General features: G+C 31.8%; 1 protein-coding gene, 1 long non-coding RNA gene and 1 other non-coding gene across 3 annotated transcripts in view; 1 reads left to right on the top strand and 2 right to left on the bottom strand.

Annotated features, from left to right (window-relative positions):
• Window positions 1–23,605, bottom strand: LOC143256448 (OTU domain-containing protein 5-A-like). The gene is made up of 10 exons (XM_076513694.1): window positions 22,905–23,605; window positions 20,644–20,734; window positions 20,284–20,348; window positions 13,031–13,187; window positions 6,123–6,271; window positions 5,654–5,716; window positions 5,193–5,318; window positions 4,860–5,046; window positions 4,180–4,350; window positions 1–3,053 (listed from the first exon to the last, which is right to left on the bottom strand). The coding sequence occupies exons 1-10, from the start codon at window positions 23,451–23,453 to the stop codon at window positions 2,929–2,931; spliced, it is 1,683 nt and encodes a 560-aa protein (XP_076369809.1). The 5' UTR covers window positions 23,454–23,605; the 3' UTR covers window positions 1–2,928.
• The window catches only part of LOC143256449 (uncharacterized), an 11,562-nt gene continuing 7,955 nt past the window's right edge, over window positions 23,300–26,906 (top strand). Inside the window, exon 1 of the long non-coding RNA XR_013031361.1 lies at window positions 23,300–23,440. This is a non-coding gene — a long non-coding RNA (uncharacterized LOC143256449). The remainder of the gene's footprint in view (window positions 23,441–26,906) is intronic.
• Window positions 26,559–26,679, bottom strand: TRNAL-CAA (transfer RNA leucine (anticodon CAA)). Its single transcript has 2 exons — window positions 26,642–26,679; window positions 26,559–26,604 (listed from the first exon to the last, which is right to left on the bottom strand). It is a non-coding gene; the product is annotated as a tRNA-Leu (tRNA).

The following is a 26,906-nucleotide window of genomic DNA, read 5'->3' on the forward strand; positions in this document are numbered from 1 at the left end:
TTCACGACTTGGATGATTTATTGAAAATAATCGAGTTGTACAGTTATAAAACAAAAGCTTCTATTGTAAATGTCCTTAGATACAGACTGGTTTCACAAGTTAGTTCTTCTCTACCATAATTTACAACATGATATTTTTACAGAAAGAAAACTAGCCTGACTCCTTGTTTTTAACTTCCTCACACATCTGAAAGTAAAATGTACACTTTTTGTGGTCAAAGATGTTAAGTTTGAATACAATTTTATTCATTTTATGAACATCTTACACCTATACTTAAAACTAGGTATGGTTTGTTTTTTCAATTACTAATTGATAATATAATCAACAGTTCTGTAAAATGTCTTTTCTTTAAAAAACAACAAAACCTGAGTTGTTATTCACATGTCATATAATGTTTTACTTTCACCGAAATGCTGGTTCAATTTCAGGTTTTTTTTAACTCAAAAATACCACATCTTTAACTTACCAACCACTTTACAAAAAACTAACAAATATATCTAAACATTACAATTTTGAAGTAATATGTTTTATCTATATATACAAAATGTTTGTTAAAACAAGTTCACACTATAATCTAATGTAGTCAAATAAGTTTCAGTCCTAGGGATTTCATGTTGTCATTTTTCTACCAACAAGAGATATGTTTCTTAACACGGAAAACGTGGATGCCTTTCTTAAAAGGTTCCAAAGAAGAAATTCTTGTAACATGCTAACTGATAAGACAGTTAACTGTTTGTTCTTAAACATGCACGGCAAAAATGTCGCACGTTAAATAATGTAAATAAATTTAAATTGTAAGACTCGTCTACTAACTGCACACATCTGGACTCCCACAGAAAGAAGCCTCATTCTAGTTTTATTTCATAGAACTCTTTTTACAACACACTGACGATAAGTTTTGTCCATTTTTAGCTCTTTTGTAGAAAAACTACTTTACTGTTATAAAAGCATCAAAGGTCATTACACAAGGAGCTCCCCCCCCCAACACCTTTATTTAACAAGATCACAGTAAAAAAGTATAGAAGCTTCTCCATTCTTTCTACAACATTTAGTGTGAAACAAACCAACATGTGACATGTATGACACAACTATGCCTTCGTCTGTACATAAAGTAAACTCAGACTCCTACAGCAATCCAAGTATCTGGCCTGAGAAAAAGATGAGACCATTACTTCAGTGTCATTAAAACTGTTTATAAATTTGAATGCATGACAGTGTCTTGTGTCCTTATTACAACAGTTCTTGTTTTTTTCCACTAAGAAAATTTAAAATCTTAATAACAGTAAGTTTATATTCTAAAGACACCAATAAGGTTAGTTCCACCACACACCAACTGAACAGTTCATCCCTAAAGCATTTTTATTGCAACAGTATCAACATATTTTTCATCTTTTCTTTTCACTTGGTTTTAGAAGAAAACATACTATTGTAAGAAACACAACGTTTATTCCATGTTGATAATAAAACCACATCCATTACTTATGAAACAATGGACCCTGAGCATGTTACTTTTAAATTCTATGAATTAAACAGAAACTAAAACCTTATAATTACACTTGCCAATTCACTTATTACTTTCTGGATGAAGAAAGTACAACTTGTTATTTAAACAGCACCATACCACAATTCTCAGATGATCAGCTACCCTATATTATGAAATACTTAACTGTAATTGTTTGTTGGTATAATAACTTTACATGCTAGTAAACCTCTATCTTTAAAAGGTCTTACACACGTACGTTCAGTTCCCAAGAGTCCAGTTTTTTAAAAACCAAGTAATATTAAAAGCATGACCATAGAAAACCACCACATTACATTTGAAGTCATAAACATGTTTCAGAACAGTGTTCATAATTTTTCATAGTGTCAGTCCTCCACTATTAGTGTTTGTATTGGCTTCTATCACCATAGTATAATGCAATTTTACTGTAAATAAGGTAATAACAGAAAAACACTGAATAACAAAACTGTACCAATCAAACTTGTGCTGTAATCATTTTTTTACTTCAACATTTTCCTTTTTTGAATATCACAAGTCTCCTAGCAAAGGACGGCTTTAAACGCTTGGGAGTTCAAGCACTCTTGAACTGGGCAGTAACAGATTATGTGAATATTTTTTTTTTCCCCACAATTTGACTTTACTGTATCAGTACGACTTTCCTTCCATAGTGAACTCCCGTACGTCATACGTGACGACAGCTGTATATTAGAGTGTTGACCATTTTTACAAACATTATAATAAACCTCGGAACAGTTAAAACTTGCATAAAACTGATCCTTCGGTGCCAATCATGTAATTTATTCAAAATCTTACACAAAATCAAGCAAAAAACAAATAGCAGGCCTATAATATTTAGAATGATAAAATGGAACAAGATGAAAAACAATCTACACGTTTTCTCCTATCAATTTCTTTCCTTATTAAATAACCCTCTTTCATATTTACAAAGTGGGAAACCTTATTTAATTCATTGACACTTTTGGTGTTTGGTTTACATTATTCAGATAGTATAAATATCACTCAATGTATTTTTAGCACGAGAAATAAACCGAAAGTAACTATTACTTGTACTTTCTTAACAATTAGAGAAATATATAATTAATCTTTCTCTAACCAAGTAAAACTGTTTGAAGTACCACTTTAGAAGCATGACTTCTAAAATATGCCATCTTTTCTTACTTCCTGCTTCTTTGTAACTTCAAGCAATAATAAATTACTCAAATATCGAACTGCAGAATAACACACAAAATTTTGAAAACCAAATCTCTCCTGTAATCTACAGATTTTCTTCAGTAGGGTGGGAACACCTATTAAAATATTGAAAATGTGTTGTTGGTGCAAATACAGAAACTTTTGTCTTTGGATTTTTAGTGAAAGAAAAAATTATACCATTATGAATCTAACAACAATTTTGTATAAAGACTTTGTTAGCTAGAGGGCTGATCACCATCCCTGGTGTTTGATGCTGACCGTTTCAATGAGTCGAGGTACTCTTGTTGGGACTGAGCTAAAACTTTAGCAAGTATGTCCGAGTCTTCCCATTCTGTTAACCCTGCAAAAAAAAGGAAAGGCACAGTAACTGGTACATTAGTGAGTTATCTGTGAAACAGTTACTGCAATACATATTTTGTTTATAAAGACTGTTAAACTGTTTTCAAACATCTTCACAACAATTGAATCATTCAATCACAAAGGCTTCCAAATCTCTTTTGATCCCCAAACATCAAAATCTAAACATAGATACTTATTTTACATGGTATGTCCGTGTAATTTATCCTGTAATTCAATGCAGTTATCTTCAGGGCCTTCCATAAACCCCTTTATCTCACATTTTGGGCTTCAACACAAGAATTACAAAATTAAATTCATATACTTAATATGAATGCTCCCTTCTCTGCCTCTGACAACCCTTATGTAAATCTGTAAACTCACTTTCGAGAGACCTCCCAACCTACTTTGAACAAGTATTAATACCATTTTTCAAGTAAATCCTTAATCCCTATATTTGGTCATTATTGAAATTTTTAAATAAATTGTTCACATTGATTAATACGTTGAGAGTCTGCTAAGAAATATTCAGATATGGGCTGGAGTTCCAATGTATCCTATGCATTTGAAACTAAGTTAATTTGCTTTGTAACTTCCATGGTAATTTACTTTCTTCCTGAATATATATCAGGCCTCACACATATGAATATATAATTGTACATTCCAACTAAAGATGTAACATTTACAGTTGAAGTTTCTAAATATTTATTACATATTTCCTGATGTAAATAGTTTTAATATTACTCAAATCTCATTAGTTATGTAATGCACATATTTTCATAATTTATCAACATGCTATGTTTACAGAAAAACTGTTCTCAGTGCCACGTTTATATTTAGATTTATGATAAAAAAATAAAAAGACATTTTCTAATATTCCATTAGTTATTTGAAATATGAAATGGGTAAAGTTTGTAGAGTTTCAAAAGGTAAAACCTTTAGTTAATGTAGATTGTTCCACGTACGTTCTTATAGCAGAGAAGGTTAAAAAGTGCACAGGCAAGATGTAACAACTTGTGTATAACATTTCAAATGAAAGTACAGAAGCAGTCAATAATGCGTTATCAGTAATTATGTGATAACTACAAGAAACACTGAAAAGGTTAACAGAATTCAGTAACTAAACTTACCAAAGACTGATGGAGGAAGCCTATTCATGAAACTTGCTGTTTCTATAAGTGAAAAGTCTTCTTGGCTATTTGTAGCACAACTGTTTGACGAACATGCACCAGTTTCGAGTCCTAGTAGATTATCAACATGACCTCCATCCATACCTGAACTTCCGGCTTTGGGACTACCGGCTTGGAAAAAATAAAAACATTTTTATAAGGAGAGCTTCCAGTCAACAAAATTCCTACAAGGGTTTTCCCTGTTAAATTATTTTAACACAAATTTCTCTGCCATACAACTTTATATTCATCTCTTTCATAGTGGAAACTTGTAGTTTATCTAGTTTATCTTTCAAAATGAAAACTAAAAAATAACAAAAATTTCTCTGTAGTAGAAAAAATGAACATACCTTTTGGATGCTTTATCTACTCCCCCCAATTAAAAACTACAAACTATCCTACCACATATAGTCTACCAATGTATTACAGAACATGTAATGTTTTATTGTAAAAATTATAAAACTATTTGCTTTCTATTCAAATACATGTCTCTTGGTACCATTAATTTTCATTAGACAGACAAGAAATACATAATCAAATGGTTTCCTTAAAACATAAAGTCACAAATTCAACATAACGTAGGTACAAGACACAAGTTCAAAGTTTCATCAGTTTACTTTTATAATAAAAACTTTCACTACCTTTATTATCAGGTGGTCTACAGCTTTTATCTTCTCCATGACTATCTATTCTGGGACTGTTAGAAGCCGAGTTGTTTCCACGGATACGAGGAGGGGTTCTACCTGCTGCTAGAGGAGACACGTTTCCACAGGTTGCTCCATCAGTTGTTGCTAGACTAGAACTTGATGTTTCTGTTGCTGATGGAGTCTACGAGATTCCACGGTATAAATACAAACACATTTTACAACTGATCCGTTATCTGTTTCAATATAAATTTCTTTCTGAAAATTAAATATAATTATTTAATTATTTAAATATAATTATTTTAGCAAAATGATTGTTTGAACACAAACCTTTTTCCTTGTTCTTAATTCATTTTCCCTTAACCACTCAAGATACGATTCCCTTGCAATTTGTTCTTCTATGGCTTCATTCGTAGCTTCCCAGTCTGTAGCTCGTAGTTTATCTTCCAGCATAGCCTTAACAAAATATGTTTAAAGTAAGAATTAATTAAATTAATTCTGATTAAAATCTTATTACTGCATGTATTTTAACAACACTACACCTGCAAACATAAAATGTAATATATCAATATATTACAGAAACAATTTCTTACCTTTGCGAGATAGCAAATATTATGGAGCAGTAAGCACCTCTTATAAAGTTAGGATGCTCAAATGTGCAAACAAGAACTTCAAGCTAAAGCTATCATGATTTTTACATTACGAAAAAAAAAAGTTAAGAATACATTACATCAGATAACAACATATTTATAACATTAAATATACATTTAACAACTCATAGATGTGAGTACCTGTTCTAACTGAAGATTTTCTGAAGATCTGATGGCATCCATTATCAGGCTTTTCTCTGCTGCCTGAAAAAGAAATTAAAAATCCAGTTATTGGTTGTGTCAACTGTTTATCATGAGACAAAAGAGTTTTGAGTAATAACTTATTACCACAATTTTGTGAAAATAAATTAACAACTATTTTGTGTTTAAAATAATAAGACGTTACATGAACAGTATAAGTTTTAAATTCAAGCACAATATTTTTAAATAAAAGCTCAGACACACAATACTAGATTCATATTGAGCATGATAAATGTACATCAAATGAATGTATATTATTAATTTAAAAGGAATACATGTAACAGACATTTTAAAAAAATGTCACTTATCTTCAGGGTTAACAAGACAAAAAACAACAAAAGAAAAACTACAATGTAACTATTTTTAACCAACAACAAAAAGTTGAATAATAAACTGAGGGAATAACTACCCCTGGTTTATAAGCTGGGAGTCCCAGTCCAACTCCGATAGTTGCCTTGTACGGGTCAACAATGGAATTATAGTGGATGTTTCTGTGGTAACTTAACCTGATTGGTTCATTGTCTGTTTTATGCATACCATGGAAGGTATTAATTGGTTCTGAAAGCCACAAAGATTGATGTGTCAAAGAAACATTTATTACATCTGCATAAATACATTAAAGTCTTTACTGTATATTTCTCAAATACTTAAATTCGTTTTGAAAGTAAAACTGATTGTCATATGCAAATTCTAAGTAGATTTATCACTGTACTGAGGGTATTAATGAACGAGATAAAAAGGCTTGAATGATTTACAAGGAAATAAAATTTGCTTCAATTTTATCTTCCCATAATATTGTTGTGCAAAACTTCAACTTTGAAACCATAAGAAACTAATCATGAGAGAAGAGATAAACATAAAGACTGGTCATAATTACAGATTCCACAAGTTGTATTTTAACCAGAAAATAAATGGAGAGAGATGTATATAAAATTTACTGAAAATTGTAATAATTCTTGTATTTAAATTGGAAATTGATATTATGTAGTTTACATAACTGTGTAAACAATTTAAAACAGAACAGAAACTTACAATTCACATTGGATCATATTCATGGCAAAGAAAATATGCCAAATAATCATAAACTATATAACTAACATATCCAAGAATATGAAGATTTCTACAAGATGGGTCCTTTGTTCATAAAAATACCTGTAGATGGTGTTGTATTCTATCTTGTGAAGTGGAAAGTTCTTGTTTTGTCAAAATACCAGAACAAGGGTTACATATAGCCTATCCATAACTGTAATATATAAGATTGTACACCATGTTAAAGAGTTTATGTTCAATTCTACTGAATGATGAGGAGGACTTCTTGAAAAACACAGACAGCCAGGTATTATTCAGAAATGTTAAAACTGATGTTTCAAAATAGTAAAAAGTTAAAAATAAATTATGTTTTGTGCTACAAACAAAAATGAGATACTAGCATTGTGTAAGATCTGTGCATTTTCAAGATTTTATCATTTGTAAAAGATTTACTGATAAGAAAGAAAACTTTTGTATAACAAAATGACATTTCAGTAAAATACATCTTTTACACATAATATGGACTTATTAAACCAGGAAACATTATATCAAGATACTCTTATTATGAATATTTTTAATGGAATTTACATTTTGTACCTTTCACAGTTAAGGAAAAAGGATGAATTGTTAATCTTACTGTATATAATAATCTCTTACTATGTTGTCAAATACAACAGTTACAAAAAACATAACATTTGTATTCCCTTAGTGTTTAATTCATAGTAGAGCCAAAATTAGATTTCAAGTTAACTAATACAGTTTTGATAAACCTTACTGAAACAACAACTAAGGTATTGTTAGTGACTTCCTACTTATAGTAACTAAAATAGTCTCTCTAAACTCCACCATAATATCTGGTCTGTGTGTTCTAAAGGTAATGTCTACAAACCAACTGCATAGAGTTAAAAAAGGAGTCTGTTTGTTTGGTTTTTGAATTTTGCACAAAGACACACGAGGGTTATCTGCACTAGACGTCCCTAATTTAGCAGTTTACGACTAGATGATAGTGGTCATCACCACCCGCTGCCAACTCTTGGGCTACTCTTTTACCAACAAATAGTGGGATTGATCATCACATTATAATTGCCCCATGGCTGAAAGGGCAAGCATACTTGGTGCACTGGGGATTCAACCCTGTGACCCTCAGATTGTGGGTCAAGTGCCTCAATAATCTGGCCATGCTGGGCCACAAAAGGAGTTATCTATTGGTATGTCAGAGTTTCAATAACTCATTTTTCAATAAATTAAGCATAAAGTTAAAATTACACAAAGAATACTGAAAATTATTGGCAAATCAAAGTATTAACAACTCATTACCTAGAGACTGAAGCTTCAACATGTAAATTAAAAATTACAAAAACAAAAATAATTGTTAGTAGGTTAAAGTATCAACAACTTATTAACTACAGAATCAAACTTCAACAGATAAATTAAAAATTATAAAAACCAAAATAATTGTTAGTAGGTTAAAGTATCAACAACTTATTAACTACAGAATCAAACTTCAACAGTTTGTTTGTTTGTTTGTTTTGGAATTTCGCACAAAGCTACTCGAGGGCTATCTGTGCTAGCCGTCCCTAATTTAGCAGTGTAAGACTAGAGGGAAGGCAACTAGTCATCACCACCCACCGCCAACTCTTGGGCTACTCTTTTACCAACGAATAGTGGGATTGACCGTCACATTATACACCCCACGGCTGGGAGGCGAGCATGTTTAACGCTGAACCAACCACACTGGATTACGAGCACGCGACTTACGCTGGCCATGCCAGGCCAACTTCAACAGATAAATTAAAAATTATAAAAAGAACTTAAAATAATTCTATTACAAGTTACAGTTTTTTAGTAAGGAAGATAAGGAAGAACAGAACATTCAACCACTGGTGCTCTTATGTTCAAGTACACAAGTTTTAACTGAGTTTTAAGAGTTTTCACATTTAAATCAACATTCAAACAGTGAATTTTACTTTTAGAATTGATATTGGTTATTTGATCATGTGCATACCATTCCATATTAATTTAAAGATTATTTATTTATAGCTGAACCAAACAGTATAATTCCTTAATGGTAAATATACTGAATAATATATCTAAGTTTACTCAATGAAATACTGACCTTAACCCAACAGATAACAATAAAAACTTGAACAAGCTACACAAAATATTACTGAACAACAATAATTGTTCTTAAGTATTATAATTTTTTACATACAAATATTAACCAAGAACATTAAAAACCATGGTTTATCAAAAGTACATAAAAATCACAAAAACTTTATGTCTCCTTATAATTCTTTAAACTACAAACTTGATAAATGTATCTCAAGATGGCTGGTTTGGGTATTAAAACTTTATTTTAATAAAAGTGTTAACACCCAAACCAGCCATCTTGAGATACATTTTTACTTCAAGCGAGTTTCTCATCATCACGAAACACAGTAAATAATTTAACTGGATTTTGTAACCCTAGGTTTCCAAAATATGCTCCCAATTAAAAAAACAACAACAAAAATCTTCATAGTTTCTACAACACTTACATAGTTTAGATAGGAAGTTCTTTACATTGAGCTCTGATACTGTAAACCCATTCCCTCTCTTGTAATAACACAGTTCAAATTAATACAGAAATTACTTCATAATCTCCCTAAAGGAGAATCAGAAGTACAAAAGAGAAACACCTAACTGAATTGTTACCATGAGTCACATTTATTTTCTGTCAATATAAAGATATATACTTCCTTCATTACTCAAACTTGTCCTGGAAAATTCATTATCAGGTACTTAGACCATTCTTTTCTTATATTACACAGAAAAACACGCTTAGTCATTTCCATATACCAGCCTGCATTAGATATGTAAATGAAAGTTTCTACAACTTTACTTGCTACGATGAACAAACAGAATTTCCCCAATACATAAACACATAGTGGAAGATGAAAACAAATACATGGTAAATGTTAACATCACACACTCTCTCCTAGCCTTCACCATTAAAATACATGGAAATAAGTATGTACAACAGACATTACTCAAACTGGTTTTTCTATTCATGTAATAACACCACAAATTAGGCACTAAACAATCTCTAAAAAATAAAATGCACTATATGCTAAAAAAACACTGATGATGAAAATTTGTGCACCTAACTCAATATTTTATTAATGTAAACCAGTTCCCTACTAAAGTAACCAAAGAAACTATTAACAAATTAAAAAACACTGACAAGAGACACTTAACAAATGCTACAGAATAAAGGAAACCTAATCACCTGCACTATTCCATACACAGAAAATACCAGCATACCCCTATACAAAATTTCTCAAAGACTAGCACATAAATATAACCCTAACACCTAAATTCATTTTCAGCCCTAGAATGGAAATTAAACACATTAAAATATATACAATGAACCAACCTAACAGAAAACATGTACAAAATAAAGTTTAACAATAGCCCTGCTTTTCACACACATCAAACAGGATGTACCTTACAGTCAAGTTTCTCAACATGGTCTTGATCAATTCGACCACCCACATGACCTCTCTGTACTTGTTGAAACTCTTTACAACTTCTCATATTTAATATACTGTGTATATTATCACAAAATTTTACAGTCTTTCAGTTAATATTGTATGTCCTTCTCATACAAAAAACAAAATTTTTAATAAACTAAAATAAAGATTTGTCCATGAACATATAGAGCATTTATTTTGAATAGTCCATGTGCAAAGTGATTTTCATAGTAAGATTAAAAATACTTTCCTTATCTCAAAAATCTCAAATTTCTTTTGTGTGACACCTAAAACTTCCTAAGTACATTTCAAAATTGTTTTTTCCCAGTGAACTTTACATTTTTATCTGTTATTTCCTCCACCTTATCTCCATATAGGATCAGTGACTTTGACTGGCCTTGTAATAAAAAACAGATGAGAAAGGGCTATTAAGAACTCTTGAAAGAAAGGATGTGAGAGGTTGTGTGATACCTCTGTAATCACACAAGTTAAAGACTATAAAAATTATACTTTATTCAAGCAATGATCTTATAGTGAGTAATTTATTTTTATTTTGTACTTTTTGGAAGGGTGGTGGATAAAACATGGAAGATGCCTAGCAAAAATGCATCATGTGTGTAACAGTAGGGGAAATGCAGAGTTTTTCTTAATATTGTCCTGTTGATTTAAGAACTTGTACACAAAATATTGATAATTAGCTAAGATTCTATGCAACATTAATTGGTATAACAGAAACATATAGTAGTGTAATAACATTTTGAATGTAAAACACTAAAACTTTGTGTTATGTTCAGTAAAGGATACAAAAGGGTTAAAATAATAAAGACTCTTTTCCAAGGTCCACGGACATGTGAACAAGAACATTTTTTCTGAACAGAATATCACAGAACTAAAATGTGAACCTGACACTAAAAAGAAAAGTAAGAAAAGTTTTATTATTATTAATATCAAACAAACCCACAATTAACAAATACACAGGCACATCTCTCTATGTCTTCATTCATTACATCCCCAGATATTCCTTATGTTATACGAATATTTCACATAACACGTTCTATTTTTTAAATTTATACATTTGTTGTTTCTTTTTTCTGTTCAGCCATAACCTGTCAATCTATGCTGATTAATACACGTGTAACCACTATCAATTATAAACTTTAAATACAAATATGTTCTCTCTTTCTCTCCAAAATATTTAGCTTTGGAGATCACTCATCCTTTCGTAACTGTAAAAAGAGTTGTATAAAAAAGTTAAAAGTCATTGCACACCAATTAGTACACCAAAATGTTAATTTTTAATTATAATAGTTAATTATTTATAAGGATTTATTTACTTTCCTTGTTTTGAGTATATAAAATAACATATTTCTTGTTACTTTTCTTTATAAGCCACAAAACAATTAAAAGTGCATGGCTCGATAAAACAAAAACATTCCACCAGGTTAACCATATATTTAGTACAAATTACTCAATTATTGTACAACTACCTTAATCATAATTTCATCTAATAAAGAAATGTACACTTTACTTAAGTTTCCTCTATACCTCATAAAAATTACCACTTCCAGTCATATGTTGATTTGGTAAGAAATTATTTTTATCCATTTAATTGGGGCTATTGTTAAACTGTTTAAACAACCTGCTTTCATCAAGAAATGACAATGTCTCAAACCAGTTTAAGTGAACAACTCATAATACATTTAAAGATACACAAATTAAAATAAAAATGGTATCCAAACAAAATTGTCATAAAAAATTCCTACATTATTTTATGTTGCCTTCCATAAAATATAATGGCCAGCTCTCCCCCTATTTCCTTTCATTCTAAAATATTTTAATAAAGATGCATTTACCTTATCATATGTTGTCCTTTCTGAAACCCAAATAACTCCTCTGCATAATTTATCTAAACTACTCTATGCTCTTCAAACTGCCTCATAAAAACCTCCCATTTCGAAGTATGTTATGGATACTCAAGATTGATAACAACCCACAGTGACCTCCACTCTGTTCTTATGACTGATAACAACCCATAGTGACCTCCACTGTCTTCATCAGTAATACAAACCCATGGCAACTTCCAATGTGTTCTCACGAGTGATACTAACCCACAGTGACCTCCACTGTGCTACCATGAGTTATACCAACCCATGGTGACCTTAGTGTTATGAGAGATACCAATACATGCTGACATATTTTATCATGAGTGATATCAACTCATGCTTATCTATTTTGTATTCTCACAAACAATACCAACACACAGTGACCTCTACTGTATTATCATGAATGATACCAGCCAATGGTGACCTCCACTGTGCTACAGTTTCTTTGCTGTTACTATCTTTATAATCAACTAAAACAAACATTCAGTACTAAGTGAGTAAGCAAACAAGATAATCAAATTACTCATGCAGCTGTTTTAGTATTGGAATATTTTAATATACTTAATATTTATTATTAGAATAAATAATTTTAGGAGAAAAACAAATTAAAACAGTTATTGTTTAGCAGGATTATCATTTGTTGAAGTACAAAAAAAAAGTTTGATGTCCATCTTAATTTATTCAGATTCAAACCTCTATTTTGAAAAAGTTGTGAATAGGAAAATGATTGTGCTTTGGAAATTACTTATCAAGTATAACAAACTATTAGTTATAGTTCAACATCCACATATCATCATAAAAATAACAAAAAGACAGATGTTGTTAAAAAGAACAAAACCAAAGACCGTACAATTAATTATTCTCATGTAAGGAGTAAAGAAACAGGAATATACCAGAGCCATAATGGTAAACTTCAATGGGCCTATTAAAAATTTCGGACAGAGCTTGCATCTCAACATGATTTCCATGAATGTGGTCACAACGTTTTCTTTCAACGTACTTTTCAAAATCTTCTGTCACATATTGAGAATAATGGTCAGCATTTTTTGCCTGTGAACAAATGTAACAGCATTAGAACCTGCAAACAGCAATACAAAAAAAAAAAAAAAAGCCAAAACTTCCCACCTTGAATGATATCCACACAAGTGAGGTTGATTACGACAAATTAGCAGCTAATCATCTCAAACTATTCCTATGATTTGAGGAACAATGTACTTACCAATCAATCAAAAGAAACTGATTTAATAAGGCTGTTGAGTAACTGACTGCTGGCAAGTAGACTAGCTCTGATCTTATTTAGGTGTGCCAAGTATCTAATGTGTAGGAACAGACATGGCTGCATACTGACTAGCCTTTTGATCATGCTCACAGGTCCACCTGTGTGTGTAGGATGTAAGGAGTAATCACACTGTACGAGTTGCACAAAGACATTCTTCCAGACCTCCCCAAGTATAATTTTACTATTCATTTGTCGGAGCTGGACATATACCTTATGAAACGGAATGTGACTACAAGCAAACATCTACATCTGTATTACATTAGCAATGAGGTCCATTCTAAATCTGACCATACCACTTATTTGCTCTAACACAAAAGACACCAGGAACACATTACCACCACCCTGTATTTAATGGGTCATGGTTATTTAAGACCCTTAACGACATCCATTCGTTTTAAGTACAAGTGTTGCTTGTTGGATCAAAATGAGCATTATTAATTTTAACTTTAATACATTTTTAACTTCTGCAATGTTTTAAGTAATATCTAACTAAAACAGAGCATACAAACACTTAGAAAAAATTTGTGTACTGTTGATACTGGGTGCAACAAATGTTAAAAAGACTCTGACAGTAATAGAATATAATGGAAAAGGATGTATGTACCAATAATATGTGTATAATATATGTATATTCAGAAATTACAAAACCAGGAAACTGAGGTGATAAATAATGTCAATATTTAAGTCCTAATAAGCTGGGATCAACACTAATAAGCTGGGATCAACACGAGATATTACAACTTCACATTATAACTCTATCAAACCTAATAAGCTGGGATCAACACTAGATGTTACCACTTCACATTATAACTCTAACAAACCTAATAAGCTGGGATCAACACTAGATGAGATATTACCACTTCACATTATAACTCTATCAAACCTAATAAGCTGGGATCAACACGAGATATTACCACTTCACATTATAACTCTATCAAACCTAATAAGCTGGGATCAACACGAGATATTACCACTTCACATTATAACTCTAACAAGAACAAAGAAAGAGAAAATAAATCTATGGTCCTCATCTACATCTCACCATCAGCAATATCATTATAGAATATTATAAATCAAACTGTGGTTCAATCCTTACTGACAATAAAGCACACCGTGAGCACCTACGACCAAGAAAGCTTAAAAGAAAGCTTCAGGGACATTTATTGTTGGATGACTAGATGACCACAATACCATTCACATATTTGAGAACAAAGTACAAACACACTACTGAAAGAGTGTTGTACAAAAGGTATATACACAGAGCTCAAAATCCTTCATGAACTCAGAGTTAAAATCATTAACTTCTGAACAATATTCACAACAAACATAAATCTCATAATCAAACACATTTTGGTATTTTTTACTGTGACAGCATTCTTATAGTAACTCTACAAATAAAAGTTCATTATCTCTTATCGTATTTATATTATCACACTTTTTGTGTAAATCTTAACACCAAAGACAAAGAACATTTTTTAACCCCTTTCACCATCATTACAAACCTTTCAACAATGTTTAGTATTTTTGTCTGTATTTAGCTTTAATTCAACACAACAACAACAACCATAACTCTTGTTTGTAATGTTGCAGGTCAAAATGTTCTGTCCCTTTATATGGAATTCACCATATGGTGAATTGACTTTAAATGATGAGGACTTTGTAGTAAGAAAATCATAGTGGACAAAGCAATGCAACATAAAAACATCCAACTCTTACTACTGTTAGTAAATAATAAATAATATGATGTTTTTGTGTTTTGTTTCAAAATATAAGACTCCATTTTTGTTCCCCAGAGAATTATTTTACAAAGTGAGTAGTCACCATGGCAATAAAAATAACACAAAAAGCCCAAAACTTATGAACACTATATCTAATTATTGGTCACTATTGTAAGATCAATTTCTTTGCTTCAGTGTTGAAATGTTTCAAGTACAAAAAAAACAAACTTATAATAACACTAAAATAGAAACTTAATGTTTATATTCACTTGTCTGCTGCCTCACTGTTTATTTATGTTCAGGAAATGATGCATTTTTTATGCATGCTTTGCATTAATAATAATTTTTGGGGATCATTGTTCATTAATGTTTCTGTTTCATACATAGTACCCCCCCCTTCTTCCATCAACTTCTGCCGAGTATCTAGGACAACAGGTCTTGCAGATAGCTGTACCTCAAAAAGTGTTCGCTGTGAAAACTTGTGTAAAAACTAAGTACAGGTGATGTATAAAGAAAAATACTGATTCTCAGAATGGTGTTATTTACAACCCTATCAAGAATTGCAGACACAATGGTAGTGTTAGGTAAACTAGAATGGGAATCAAGAATTGCAGACACAATGGTAGTGTTAGGTAAACTAGAATGGGAATCAAGAATTGCAGACACAATGGTAGTGTTAGGTAAACTAGAATGAGAATCAAGAATTGCAGACACAATGGTAGTGTTAGGTAAACTAGAATGGGAATCAAGAATTGCAGACACAATGGTAGTGTTAGGTAAACTAGAATGGGAATCAAGAATTGCAGACACAATGGTAGTGTTAGGTAAACTAGAATGGGAATCAAGAATTGCAGACACAATGGTAGTGTTAGGTAAACTAGAATGGGAATCAAGAATTGCAGACACAATGGTAGTGTTAGGTAAACTAGAATGGGAATCAAGAATTGCAGACACAATGGTAGTGTTAGGTAAACTAGAATGGGAATCAAGAATTGCAGACACAATGGTAGTGTTAGGTAAACTAGAATGGGAATCAAGAATTGCAGACACAATGGTAGTGTTAGGTAAACTAGAATGGGAATCAAGAATTGCAGACACAATGGTAGTGTTAGGTAAACTAGAATGGGAATCAAGAATTGCAGATACAATGGTAGTGTTAGGTAAACTAGAATGGGAATCAAGAATTGCAGACACAATGGTAGTGTTAGGTAAACTAGAATGAGAAATGTACAGCAGTTACATTACTCAATGCATCTCATACACACAATTTCAAACAAACAATTTCAATATAGGATATAAGACTGCTACAGTTTTGGTGATAAAGTTTTGTATAAAATGAAGAATAATGAGATGAACAGTTTATTACCATTTCTTACAATGTGTCCAGTTGCTTCATATTTCTTTTGTTAAATTTACATTATCATATTACTCTTCAGGTCATGTACCTCATTATGGTTCAACACATCTTCACCATTACTATCACCTTCATAACTACACTGAAATGTTATAATAATTTTAGTTTCTCTTAAATATTCTAGGTTCTTTTATCGGTTGAAAGACACGATGTCAGCAGCCACCACTAACATTGTAGCACTGAGAAATGGTTGGTTGGTTAGAGTTTTATGGCACAAAACAGCTAGGCTATCTGCACCAAACATCTGGTAAAAAGTTAAAATTAAAGTAAATTAAGGTAAAACAAAACAAAGTTTAAAAAAAAACATAAATAGTATAAAACTAATGCATACATCTAGTCTACAACATTAAGAGAAAAACTACTATCATAACTTACCAGGAAGACTGAGTGAAAAAAATTGTTAGCTCAATCTCTTGGTGTTCTTACAAGTACTTATAAAAGGACAGGGGACATTTTTATTGGATTAAGTATGAATGGTGCCTCACCAAAAATTCAGTTCTGTAACTTCCAGTCTGAAGCACTGTATGTTAGTGTATTCCAAACCTGTCTTTACAGTTTGGTACATATAAACCACTAGACAATCAACTGAGGTCTAGCATATTACTTTTTGGCAAATGTTGAAAAGCAACAATTATTAACAACGTTGTTAATAGTTTGTTAATGGACGACTTGCATGCCAAGTAATATGGTTTACTGTGATTAAGTGGCAGGGTATGTCACACCACCAAAAATTTGTTTTAAGATCATTTAACATCCACTTGCTGTTTCTGGTTAATGTTTGCTGAAAATTAAATTTGTTTTTTATTTTCTGCTAGCTATCAGTACTTATCAATAGCATCCAACTTACCTACTGTAATCATTACTCTTTAGAACAAGATGGTCCTGGTTTAATTAATTCTTTTTCTTAGGGCTTGGTCATTTTGACCAACATTGTAACCACCAAGAACCATGAAAATATTCATACTATAATTTTTTAACATGGTGTGTACCTTAATAGAATTTGGAAAGCCTGTAGAACACATACAGTCTTTACAACACAAAGGATCATATTTTTTCATTAAATTACTAATGACTTGTTTGAAAATATATGGAGTGCAATGTAATTTATGTAGACATTAACGATCAAAAATACTTTTATTATTCACTTTCAAGTTTTCAAATTTCATTTGTATAACTTCTTAAACTGACTGAATTAATACAGTAGAGCCTTGACATTAAGGGCACTCTTCCAACTGCATCAAAATGCCCTTATTATAAAAAATGAGTCACGCAAAGCTGGATTCCATGTTGATTACACAGAATTTCTGAATTTTAAGGGCCTCCACTCATTTTTTCTGTGTGTTTAAAGCCATTTTTGTTATGTGTATGTGAGCAGTTTTTGTGTATACTTCAAAAAAAATAAAAAAATAAAAATGGAACAAAAATGCATATTTTTTATATTTAATTCTATTTCATAGGTATGAAAATATAGAACATGTAAAAAAGATACTATGCATTTATACATCATACACACTGGGTCATTAGCACAAACGTGTGTATAGCAAACTTTCACTCTTAGTCTTTACATAACTGTTTATGTGTTTACTTTGTAATAAGAGTCTTTAATACATGACTGTTTGCCACATTTACACAAGTAACATTGCAACTGACCCTAGAGAGTTATCATGACAGTGTCTGATGTCTGACAAACTTTGCTCAAGTGCAAACTGTTTTAGATCAAACACCAATTTCTGTGCTTGAACGAATAACTTGGTATCAGTGGATGGGGGTTCTGGCTCCTCAGCATCTAAAGTGGTGTCTTCACTTTAAGAAGGCTTTCCTACAGTGCCATCTGCAATTCATTCTTACCAATTATTATTTACTAAAACTTTAAACATAATTCTTTAAGAGGTAATGACATGCACTCTTTAACCTGCCAACAGTAAAATGGTTAACTGTCCACTTTATTGAGTGCTTGTATAAGGAGGAAGAACAAAGACAGGTCTTCCTATGGTCATAGGTCAAAGGCCATGCCATTCAGTTTGTAGACTCCCATTTATAACTTTACTGAGCAACTATTTTATGACTGTATGCCAATAAGTTTAGTATCAACTTGTACATTATAAATAAAATTGTTATACATTTTCTTAATTTAAAATTAAATAGTAAAAAAGGCCTAATTATATACTTAAATTAGCAATACTGAAAAGCTAGACTATAAGCTAAGACCCTCATATCCTATTTTATGACATATCAGTATATTTTTTGAGTCAACTAAGATGGCCCCATCCACTTCTTCCAGTTTTAAAAATACCTGCTTATGTATGCCTACAACACTCAGTGATGTGTGTATAACCAATCAAAAGCTCAGAATGTATCTCTAGTAGTTACTTCAGCCTCTGCAGAGTATATGAGTGGCAAACACTTATAATGCTAGATTCCAAGCAGTAAGGTAAGGCATTAATTAGCTCAAAAAATCATATTTTTAGCCTCAAATCAGCTGACTTTCTAAGCCTGATAAATTATAGTGGAATTCTGTATTATGGATATAGTAATTAATTATTTTATATCTTAAAATGCATACATGAAAAACCTAAGATACAATTTTGTTTCACATCTTCTACATGCAAACTTTTTTAAGGCAAGCAACAAATGACTACAAAGTTTGTAACTAGAAGAGATAATTGTTTTAGATATTTATTTACTGTTCTACGTTTCAAAAACAACTGAAATGTGACTGCATTTTACAAAATACACGCCCATTAAAACACAGCCAAAACAAGCCACTTTGTAAAGGTCAGTTTTATATTCTTAAATATGGTAACATGAGTGCATGTGTGCTGTGTCATTGTACCTTCTGTATCGTTAGTCAGGCATGACTGAAAGATTAAAATAATAAAAACAGTAGTATATTATAATGTGTTTTCTGACCACTCAATCTGTCCTACTCTGCTTCCTAACCACTCAATTATATTTATAGCCAATGTTTATGATAGCTAAAAGTAAAGGGATGGAAATCATTACTCAAAGCAAATTTACAGTGATTTTACTAATTTGATGTGGCCATGAGCAACAGGACACCATCTCTGAGGTACAGGTTGTATGATCTCCATGGACATGGGCACTTAGAAAGGGAAGAGTTATACAAGTTATTACAAGATCTTCAGAAATACTGTACAATGGCTTGCTTGGTATAAAGTGTTCAAGTACTGGGAACTTAAAGACTGATTAAAAGTGTTTGAAGTGATGAAAGCTGGTTCACCAATATTCAAAGTAATGACCAGATGTGGGCACAAAGTTTATTTGTAATGTGATTACACATCAAAATGCTTGTGGTATCAAGAAATATGAAATGAACACATCCCAAGAATCATTTCTGGTGTCAGAACATTAAAATACTCAAACAGCTTGCATAAAGCTTAAATGTTAACTTCACATAACATTCAGAAGGGATAATTTAAAATTTTATATCACAGTTATGTAGCTCATATTAAGTAGCCAAACTTTTAAAGAATAAATAATGGAATGAAACTGCATTACACAACAGCAATAATTATTGATATTAAGAGTTGTACATATAAAAGTACTAAGATGCTGATGGTTAGGACATCATTTTAAGATTACATGTATAAAACATTTAGTTTAACACACATTACTCTCACTTTGGCCTTCTCTCACATACTTAGTCTAATACTTTATTTCCACCAAGATGGAAAATACTTTAGGTAATTTCTTTATATTATCTTACAAACTTACCATGTAGTCCATACATTGTTTCCTGACCACTGAATGCATCTCTTGGTCACCATATACCTGGTCAGCTAAAAAATAAAAAAAACAAAACAACAACAACTTATAAAGTAAAAATTAATTTCTTTAACCTTGAAAGTTTTTAGCTAGCCCATGATAATATTCTATGTATAGTTAAAAGTATTGTACATACTACTACTACTGATGTACACTGATGTTTTCCTTGTAACTGAAACCTACTGTAACTTACTATTACAAGTCCAATAATATGTTTACATTAGAAACATCAATGATCTGTTACTATATTCACCACAGATGGAGAGGTGTTGGGTGAAAAATGTGGTAAAGTACAAAAATTCAACCCACCTACTGCACGAAACATACACGCCCCATCTTCTCCCATTTTCTTTATGATATATCCCTTCTTTCTCATTTTCTTTTCAAATATTTTCTCTCGCTAGCAAAGAAAATACTTATTAATAGAGTACACAAGCATTTAGGAAATGCAGATGTACAGGATGTACACAGAGAAAGTGAAATGTATTTTTAAGGTATCAAATAAACTACCAAAGTCTGGCGTGTTTCGTCAATGTTTCAACCAATCAACTACCAAGATATGTCTGATTTCTTTATTCATGTTATCCTATGATACTTTAAAAGAATTATAACTTTTGTTAGGTTTTTACATATCAGTATTTATTGAAGCCACCCAATGAGACAGTTTTCACAATTAAATATCAAACAGTAAATTTTCAACTGTAATGTGAAGATCTGTTATGACTACTCATGTGCGACTCACAAATTCAAACCACTTTTACTAATCCAATATTATAACGACTACTCTAACAACTACTTGAAAGACACTTTGTATAAAATTTGATGAAAATATGGTCAACTGCATAAAAAGGCTTAAGATTTCTTCAGAAGTTATGTACTTCAGCAACATTATATTCAAATATATAATCAATTTTGATAAAAATTTATCACAACAGAGACATTCAATCATATTTTAAAAGACAGTGTGAAGAGGCACAGTTCTGTAAAAAAAGTATTTTATAAAATCAAAATGATTTAACCAAAAATATCAGTCCTATTACAACAGTGAATAAACTTGTCTTTAAAATGTACAATTCATTTACATACTTAAACTTCTGTAGTACATATTTCTACACACACATTCACACATGAAAGCAGGATAAGACATACATCTTGAATTAGCTGACTCAATACATACATATATCTCTGTGTGTGTGTATGTGTGTAAAGAAGTTGACTATTACTAGGGACAAAGCAACACAATGGGTTTTCTGCCCAGTGTCCACAGTGGGTATTGAAATCTGAATTATAGTACTGTACTCTTAATCTCTAAGATTTTAATGTCCAGTCTACAAAGGGAAACAAATTTATATTATCCCAGAAAGTTATATTTATGTACTTCAGTGTTCTCAATTTTAATAATTATTGCTCAGTTTACAAAGCTGCAATACAACTGAAACCATAAATGGCCATATCAGAGCTCACTCTCAGAAATTCATGTAATATTTGCCACCTCAATTCTGAAAATTGAACTAAATATAATAAAACTTTTGATACCACAAGGAGGCTTTCTTTTTCTTTTTTTTCCAATATAATCCAAATTATTTCAAAAAGCTAAATGAAAGTGTTATGTCTTCAGGATCAGCCAATTTATTTTAATGAATGGAAAACAACAGAATGTTTATGATGTACAATAATTCTTTGATTAATGTAACATCACCACCACACTTCACTGGGTTGTTTAATCAAGTCATTACAAAAAACTTGCATAATTTAATCATAAACTTACCAGAAATGCTTATGTATTTAGATTTTTAAAAACTTATTGCAAAACTTTTCCAATTTTATAAAACAATCATGAGTTTTTCTACTTCAACAAAAACATTCAAATATTTTAATTTCATATTGCTACAATGGAAGTTCTTTCAGTATTGTAATTTCAAACTTAAAATCCAAGGCTTACCATCCATTTTTAGTTTAACAGTTCAACTAATAATCCTTCTCCTTATTTATAAAACCTAGTTCCAAATGGTTAATGTTTGTCACAGTGCTCAATTTTTTATGTAGTTATACAGAACTAAGCTGATACTTCTTGAAATTTCATTTTAATATTTTTTTTTAATTTGAAGGAATTGCAAGTGGCTTTATGAAATGACAACATGGAGTGTATTACAAAGGTTAATTGCAAAAAACATTTTGATGCTGTTATTGTTATAAATAATAATAGAATTTGCTTTTATAGGGAATGAGTGGTTTTCTAGATATGAAGTGAGCATTCTTTTACACATTATTTTACCTCATTCACTTAATATGAGTTTAGGTCAAAACTAGATTTCTTAAACTGTCCAAACTCCATGCAATGATCAGAATTTGATCAAAAATAGCTTTAATGGTTTCACCATTAAATATTTAACTTGTTTCCCATATGTTACTCCTAAGTTTCGATCTATTCTAAGCCTATACAGTTCACTTTCTGATCAGTTCTTAAGAACGAAATTGAAGGTTTATCATAATAACAGCTTGTGGTTGATTTCTAAGCAACTATAATTCACACGTGAACCTTCATAAATTTATGGTTATTGAATCTTTACCTCTTCAAGTTCTTCCTCTGTCCACATCTCAACTGGCCTATCGTATTCATCTCCACTATTATAACCAGAATGATCATTTTCTTCTGACACCTCCAACAAAGGTACTTGATTATTTTGCCTTTCTTGAGAAGTATTATGGCCAGTCTGTGATGTTCCAGGGTTAGAAAAAGCTTGAGATACATTTGTCCTATGAAGATTATGTCCAGAATGCCCTGTATGTGAATGGCCATGAACATGAGAATGTGATTTCCGAGTTGTTCGATGGGGTGAAGCTCTGTGACGACGCTTGGAATGACTAGGTCCACCATCTACGTTATCATATTCATCAAAACTTGAACTAGAAGGATGAGCTGGTCTTTTATCATCCCTTGATGGTGGTGGCGGCCACCTTGGAGGTGAATTTCTCCCAGAAAATGCAAATCGTTCTCTGTTTTCCTGAGAATGACTCTGATGCCCATGACGTTCGCCATGATATGAATGAGTTGCTGGATCAGAGACTTCCCCTTCATTTTTCGACTGTCCAGACTTCTTTTTCGGTAAAATTGTCATATTTAATTACTAATTTACTTAATTTTGTCCTCTAACACACCATAATTTATTATTCAGCTGCAAAAAAAACAATCACAAGAGACACCCTTCTTCACCTAAATAGGATTAGAAATTTTGTACATTCGAAGATGGCGACTACATCAAATATGACGTCACCTTCGCACATGCTCTTAAACACTTTGAAGTATATTTATTGTTTATTTATTCTGAAAATGATTGCATACCAGACCAACAGTAAAATGACATTATTGAAACTTTAAATATGCATGAATTATCCTTTATTAACTTTGAGTTGGTTTAGCGTCTGAATAATGTAAAGGTAGGATAAAATATTATATTTGTATGTTTATTGTAAATTTGGAAAAACACAGGTTCTCTAGAAAAGCATATTATGCGCCTACTTTATTATTCAACAGCTTCATAAATATGAGAGATCATTCGTATTATTCCGATCAGCAGTAGCGTTTTTTTTTTTTTTGAATTAACCTTTGTAACACTATATTTTCTATGAGAATCTGTTGTCAAACTTCTGAAACAGTAAATGTTAAAATACGCACACATACACACACACGTAACTAATAACTTGAATGCTATTTCACGAAATAGGCCTTCCATTTTAATAGGTGAATAATTAGATATTCAGTGAATTAACTACTGTTCATATTTTGTTTCTGTTTAGGCTTAGCGTTAGTGAAGCAGAACACAAGTTTGGATTTGTGTCTGTTTTTAAGTATCCTGTGCTAATGGAATTACATCTATATATTTATAGGATATATTTGTTTTTATATATATTTCAAAGCAGATGCCTTTCAAGTAGTATTCTTGTTGCACTTTAATGACCTGTGTTTTTTAAAATAATTTGATATGTTTTTAACATATGGACAAGTTTGTAAGTCACCAATTAATTTTAAAAGGATTCAGCTGAAAGCCGTCAGTAATAAGTGAGGCTATTTTTTTCTGTTAAAAATGACAAATATTTAAGAATTAAGTCACAGACTACAATAATTTTAGATATCTTGCAACAATGGTTGACGAATTTAAATAAAAATTAGACGACAACAAATCAGGAAAATGTGAACGTTGAATCAGAAAGTTATTTAAAACAAGGAAAATGTGAAGCATCCGATAGGAAAAATTTATTTGCTTAATTCCGTAATTATAATGTCATCGAAGGACAGTTAAACCAGAAGTTAAAAAAAAAAAAGAGTTAAAATGAAATGAAGAATCTGACAAACAACAATAACAGAACACTGTGATAAATTGAAAGGGATTCAAAACACAACTTGAAAAGGGTAAATATATAGCAGTTATTATCGTGTTAAAGTTTGTTTTGTTTTCTGAGCTAGTGAAGCATCATTATAATTCATTATACTTTTCATAAGATATTAGTATCAGTACAAAAATTATTACTAAAAAAAAGATATGTAGGGGTAGCGACTGAACTTGAAAAACAGAAAGCAAACAAAATAGGAATGGAAGTGGGCATGTTACTTAATCAAATAGCAGAAGTGTCACAGCTTTACATATAGAATAAAACTACTACATTATTGGCTTCCTCAAATTTATCTGTCAAAAGCCTGGTTTTTGAATCTCAGCTTTCATCATTTAGTTAACTTTAGAAGATTACTTTTATGACTATTTTACAATAAAGTAAAAATTTATGCCTGGGAATTCTGGTTTTAATTGTTTTACCTGTGAGGAAGCTAGAAATACTAAGTAATCATTAGCCAGATCAAGTGATATGTCCACTTCCATCTCTATTTTGTGTCCCCTCCCAGTGGCACAGCTTTGGAATCTGGGTTTCGATACCTGTAGTTGGCAGAGCATAGATATTCCATTTTGTAGCTCTTTTCTTTTATTCGTAACTTCAATGATATCAAACTCTGTTTTGTTTGGCTCCTTTTTCCAATTTAGTACATAGCCTTACATATTTTTGTTATTTAACGATAATTTTTTTAAATACTTGTTTATTTGCTATTTTTATAAGATGGCGTACGTTTGTTACCAGGTTATAGAGTGTATTTTGAAACTTTTTAAATTTTGCATGGAATAATAATAAAATACTTAATCAAAGATCCTGATGATAATGTTATAGTTACTTCTAAAACTAGGTAGGCGCTAGGCCTGTTGAAGAAAGATCTCGGATTTGGCTATTCGCTGGTTTTTGACTTTGGGACTCTCTGACTAGCTGAAAAGGGGCATATACACAGGAGACAGAAAGACCATCCCAAATAGCTCTTCATATCTATCTTTTGGATTTTCTTCTCTACAGGCCATCAGAAGTATTAACGCACTCTCTGACATTTTAAGACATAGTGTGATTGACATGCTTTTGTTGAAACATACAGTCCTCGTAACGGTAACAAATTAATGTATTTCTTAAAAAAAAGTTTGCTACTGGCTACGCTTACTCTATACTAAACTCAGAAACAAACGTTTGAACTTAGACTGCGAAACCACTGTAGGCATAATACACTTATAATTTTGAACAGAAATTCCGTTGTTTGATGAAAAATGCTGACCAACTTTCTGATTAGCTGACAGAAGCCTGATTCTTCGTGAATAAATTCATTCAATAAATCTTTTACTCAATAATTCACGCAGTAAATACTTTTCTAGTTTTTCTCACTGAACAAATTTATTATCCAACACATTACTGAATACCCATATTTACACTGATGTACCTACGTCTAACTATTAGTTTAAGTTGCTATATTCTTGATGTAATTGTTATTGTAAACTTTCTAGATATTCTAGGACTATTTGTATGAGCTTTCTTAATTTTAACGTCTTGTTCTCCTCAGTCAATTAAAATCGTGAATTGTTTGTTTGGAAATTTCGCACAAAGCTACTCGAGGGCTATCTGTGCTAGCCGTCCCTAATTTAGCAGTGTAAGACTAGAGGGAAGGCAGCTAGTCATCACCACCCACCGCCAACTCTTGGGCTACTCTTTACCAACGAATAGTGGGATTGACCGTCACATTATACACCCCCACGGCTGGGAGGGCGAGCATGTTTAGCGCGACGCGGGCGCGAACCCGCGACCCTCGGATTACGAGTCGCACGCCTTACGCGCTAGGCCATGCCGGGCCAAAAAATATATTTTGTCAGAAGTGGGATTCGAACCCACGCCTCCATTCGGAGACCAGAATACACACCGCCGTTCCTATAACGGAAGGTTTATTCACCTTGAGTCTGGCGCCTTAGACCGCTCGGCCATCCTGACAAAATCATGAAACTCACAACAGTATTATAAAGTCTTCTTCCCCAAAACGGTCCAGCATGACCAGGTGGTTCAAGGTGTGCGACTCATAGTCTGAGGGTCGCGGGTTCGAATCGCCGTCGCACCAAACATGCTCGCCCTTTCAGCCGCTGGGGCGTTATAATGTAACGGGCAATCCCACTATTCGTTGGTAAAAGATTATCCCAAGAGTTGGCAGTGGGTGGTGATGA

This window comes from Tachypleus tridentatus, chromosome 7 (assembly GCF_004210375.1).
Source record: "Tachypleus tridentatus isolate NWPU-2018 chromosome 7, ASM421037v1, whole genome shotgun sequence".
NCBI lineage: Eukaryota > Metazoa > Arthropoda > Merostomata > Xiphosura > Limulidae > Tachypleus > Tachypleus tridentatus.